Here is a 5,348-nt window from a genome sequence, read left to right as displayed (position 1 = left end):
TTTTTTACTTTTATCTAAGTGTAGGGACTTATTCAAAGATTGTTCATTAATTTCAATCAGCTTGAGATTAATCTCCATAATGATTAGACAAATTTCAGACACTTATTGACTGCGTAGTTACTCAGGTCTCCTTTATATTCTTCTGATATTCACATGTTAAGGATAAGGATAAGATATTCAAAAAATTAATACTATAAGCCTTGGAAGGCCAAATTCGAATTTTAGAGTCAAAAATATGATGAAAATCACGAAAGGTGGGAAATTAGTCTGCTTTTTTTGGCTGTATTATTCATAGCTAACCATTACAGACCATTTTAAAAACTTTAGCTATACTATGGCGATGTGAATTTATTAAAATTAATTCAGACAAGAAGAAAAGAATCACGTTCCAAGAACCAGAGGTCTGAGTTCGAAACTAATATCTTCCAATAGATGAATTGCGAACGGTAAATTTCTGTTTTATTCATAAGACAAAATCGAGTAGTGGTTTCACTTTGCCTTTCAGACCTTGGCTACTTCACGGTAAATTTAAATTGGTGAGTTAAAATATCCTTAAATCACAAGCAGTTTTACATTCCAGTTGAGTGTAGGGACACACTGGAAAGTAAATCCACCAATGGAGCTGTGAGGAAAGTATTTTTGGCAGTTTTAGTAGTTGATATACTTTAAAGCTTTGCTGGCACCTATTCTATGCTTACAGGGGGCAAGATTAAGGGTGAACCCAGCGATAAGTTTCGGGGGGTTTTGGATAAATTGACTAGGGGATTATAGTACTGGTTAAAAAGGAGAAATGAAGTTTTTGGAATATAAGATACGTTCTTTATTGAGACAACACTGTAAACGAATATGTAATTATAAAACAAAATCAAGCTGCCTTTTTCTGTGGGCTAGTTTATCCAAAGCGTTTTCTGCATTGACTGGTACATCCCTATGTATGGATAATAAGGCTAATCGATTAAGCCGTTCCAATCTTGGTAAAAGAATTTGCTCTTGTCAGGGTAGAAAAAGAACGCTCGCACGTAGCCGTAGGAACGGGAATGGTTGCAGAAATCTTCAAAATGACGTATTTTGGAGGAACTATTCTTATCACATTCTTTTAAGCACGTCATGTAACGTTTTGGTGCCACGTTTCCCGACTGTATCCACATTATCTACTGAGCTAACTCAGCAATTTTCTGTGACTAAGGAATCACTGATGTAGCTGCTGCAGAAAGTAGTCCATAAATGGGATAAACACAGGAAGTCAACAATATACCTCAGGATTCTCTGACTCTGTTACGTAATTATCCCTATACGTTTGTCTTGGAGCTCATCTGGGCAGTCTGATGCTAATTTTCAACATCTTGACTAAGTTCAGTTACTTCAGTAAAAAGTGGAGGAAACGTAGCTTTACTCTTTACCTTCCTCTTAATATCTTCAGAGTGTTTCAGAAAGTATATGAGATCTATAGTTTCTTATTGCAAAGATTTCGACAAATTGTGTGTCAGACTAAAAACTTTAGTGACAGTTCCCCTAGTTGCAACAAAACTGCATCTTTCAATAATAGATAGCAAAGAATAAGCTTAGCTTGACTATTCAGAATCTGAATCAGGATGTTCTTGAACTTCTCTCATAGTCTTACAGATAATAATAAACATCTCTTTAAACGAAATGATTGCTCTTAATTTCTCCACCCATCTAGTCTCGCAAAATTTGTTCAATCTTGTTCTTTTTGTCGCTATGAAAGGATTACTTTCTTAAACAATTTGTTGAAAATTTGTAAAGCACTTAGGTGAAATTCTAAAGTAATTAATGACTTCTTTTAAAGTTTCAAGACCGTTTCTTACAATAGGTATTTTGTACGAATGACACAGGGCTAAGTATAAGGAGTGACTTGCACAGTGAACATAAACTGCATGGGGAAAACTTTCACGGACTATAGCAGAACAACCTTGAACTAGGCTACTCATAAATGAAACTCCACCATAACCTTGCCTCTTTAAATATTTTAAACTGATTTCTATTTCACCCAAGGTTTGTACCAGCCAACTAACTATTTCTGTTTGTAAAAGTGTATATTTGTTGATTTCTGTTTTGACATCATGAACGAATAATTAATAGACAAGGGCAAAGACTTCTATATAAACACTGAATAGGCACAAGCGTGATTTAAATGAAATTCATCAATCTTGGAAGCTTGAGGTTATAATAGCACGTGGCATACTTGGCGGCAGCCTGTCATTGTTCCCAATTATATTTTAATAAAAAAAAAAAATATTGTGTGAAGATTGTAACACAATACCTATTTGTTGTGCATGCATTACTCTAGAAAAATTAGATTAAAACCCATAATGAATCTTGCAAATTTTAAAAATGGTTTCGTTTTAAATTTTATTTTATAAAAAAAAAACATCAATTTTGTATCCTTTTCACAATAAGATGTATGGCATAAATTATCCGTTTGTATTAGTCTAAATCTATAAGAATGCCAATCTTACAGCAAAATAATTTTCGAATTTCGGTAGGGGGTGTATCCCCTTTATCCCTCCCTGGGATTGCTACTGGACAATGGTGCTTGGTATTTACCGACATATTTCTTTAACTGTAATTGATTCTACAGGCAAAATATTTTGGTAACACCTCATCCTTTCCAGGTTGAGGGTACAAAATAACAATAATTTAATTTACTAAATTATTTAAACTAAAGAATTTACTGTAGGCAAGGATATTTTTTAAGAACCAGTTTGCTCTTTGTATTTAAGGTCTAACAATCTATAGCACCTGGAACTTAGAAATGGAGACTGCATTTAGTGCTATGACAAGATCTTCGTGAATTTTAAGAATTTTTATTACGAAAAAGTTCGTCAGTGCTCTGGAGGCAGATGTTCATCTGTCTCTATCAGGAGGAATAAGTATCGCTCCTGCTTTATGAAGAAGAAATGAGACTAGCCGACATCAATGACACGCATAATTAACTCAAGTACCAAAAGCAAGCGTAAATTCACTTAAAAACAAACGTGAAATATACCTACTACCCAGTATTACAAACATTTACCATTTTTGCCCTAGAATTTTGTCTTAAAAAGACAAGGCTCATAACTGATTTACTTCTCCCTCAACTTCTCTATGTTCTACTCCTTAACGCAAATAATTCCCATTTTCACTTAGTTATCGGTATGTTGGGATGACTGGAATGAGATATTAGTACGTTCATGACGGATGACAAGCTTTAACTTTTTTAAAATGCTATCTTTTGCGTTTTGAAGTGAAAATATGCATTTCATTTCAGTGATCTTTACATTATTTGACTTTGTTAACGAAGGCGAAAATCTTTGCCTTTGTTAAAGTTAAAGTCTTAGTTAAAGTTGAAGTCTTAGTTAAAGTGCAATAAAGTACATAAAAAACACTATCCCAATCGATTTGCAAGAGGCGTATAATTTGTCTTTTGGCTATTTTTCGAAAAGATAAGCTGGTTTAATTTCGTATAAATTGGTATTCTGTTTTAAATAAGGGATAAGTTTGAGAGGCTAGTGACTAATTCATGTAGAATGAAGCCATAGCCTGTTTCAGTCTTTCGTATTTTGGGTTTTTTGAATTCATAGCATGTGCTTCTTGTGAAAAAGGTTTTAAGTAAAGACTTGTTTGTGGTGCATGAAGTCTGTTTGAGAAAACTCTGGAATAAATGATTTTGTGGACTGGAGACTAGTGGTATCATGAACAGTCAAACCGGCCCCCCAGCTGGGGGTACAGTAGCTCCTACTAGTGTTGGGCATTATTCAGTGGTTCATAGTCCCATGCAGGGGCCTGTAAATGGGGCCCCAGGACCACAGATGATGCAAATGCAGTGGAATATGCCTAGTGGTATGCAAAAAGTCATGTTTCCGGCAGTCGTACCAAATGTTTATGGACAAGTATATACCCCAACTTCCAACCCATCACAGCAGTATATGTATACAGTGAATAACACAAATGATGGACTTGAATCAGGCCAAGTTATGACACAACTATATGGACAGCAAGTGTACAGTAATCGAGCACCAGTGTTGAACCAGGCACAGTATGCTTGTACAGTGAGTAACAGATATAATGGACTTGAAGTGGAAGAATGTGAGTTAGAAGGTATTGACCATTCTCCACCTGACACAAACTTTGAATCTGATGATATGACTATGGTAAATCCAAGAGTAGTGGAAGGACTATGCTCAAGAGGAAAAGAGAATAACTTGAAAAGGAGAGTGACCTCACCTATTAGTAATGAAAGTGTTCAGATTGAAAGGGGAGCACCAAAGAGACAATTTGTTCACCAAAGACCAAACCAGAAGATTGAAGATTGAGAGCTCCCCTTTCAGATTGAAAGGGGAGCACCAAAGAGACAATTTGTTCACCAAAGACCAAACCAGAAGGCCAAAGGCCTGTCACTTACAAAAGATAAGAGAAATATTTCAAATTTCCAGATCCCATTATTGGAAATACCTGAAAAGGAAATGATACATGGAAGTGTTGTAATCAAAGCAGTTGATATAAATGCCAAGTTCTTAAATGAATACGAACTTTATATGTTTTTCAAGGAAAAAATTAGTGGCAGATTTGAGTTTGAAACAAATCGTGAAGGGAACACTATTTACTTGCATTTAAAAGATGAGAGCGGGATGAAATCAGCATTGGAAATCAAAACTGTGAATAACATAGAAGTAACAGTTTTAAGGAAAGAACATGTATCAAGAGGTGTGATGAAAGGAATTCCTTTATATTTATCAATTGTACAAATTGAGGAAAGTATCCAATCTGCTGTGCCTGTAAAAGAAGTGATTAGAATGCAGAGGTATAACCGGGATCTAAAAAAGCTTGAAGACAGCCTGTCAGTAATGGTGGTTTTTGAATCAATTATAACCCCAGCAAGTGTGTGGTGCTGCGGTAGAAACAGAGATGTCTTACCCTACCATAGGAAGGTGATGCAGTGCTACAAATGCCAGAAATATGGGCATCTTCAGAAAGACTGTAAATCAAAGGAGATCTGCCTCAGATGTGCCAAGAATCATCAAAGCCGTGATTGCCCTCTGAAACAGGAGAGTGTAGATGAGCGTACCAGCAGATACAGGTGCGCCAATTGTAAATAAAACCATTCATCCTCTTCATGAGTATGCCCAGTAAGAAGGGAGAACCAACAAGTGCTAGAAGTGGCAGAAAAGTATGGCATGGGATTTAAAAGAGCAAGGACAACATTTAGAAGTTATGCTCATGTAGTCCAGAATAACCTGAATCCTGAGAAAAGAATAATCAGTAACACTGCAGCAGAATTGCAACAAATGACGGCAAAGAAGTTAGTGATTGGGATGCTTATAACCCCAGGAATACTGAGTATTGAAAAC

At 35.8% G+C, this 5,348-nt stretch overlaps 1 protein-coding gene across 1 annotated transcript; it reads left to right on the top strand.

Moving 5' to 3' along the window:
- The first annotated feature begins 4,463 nt into the window (after positions 1-4,463).
- On the top strand, positions 4,464-5,096 carry LOC136036834 (uncharacterized). The gene has a single exon (XM_065719167.1). It carries the CDS (start codon positions 4,464-4,466, stop codon positions 5,094-5,096), a length of 633 nt encoding a protein of 210 aa, XP_065575239.1.
- The last annotated feature ends 252 nt before the right edge of the window (positions 5,097-5,348 follow it).

The sequence above is a fragment of the Artemia franciscana genome, chromosome 16 (genome assembly GCF_032884065.1).
Source record: "Artemia franciscana chromosome 16, ASM3288406v1, whole genome shotgun sequence".
NCBI lineage: Eukaryota > Metazoa > Arthropoda > Branchiopoda > Anostraca > Artemiidae > Artemia > Artemia franciscana.
Note: the sequence above shows the minus strand (reverse complement) of the source record. Positions and strands in the feature narration are given on the sequence as shown.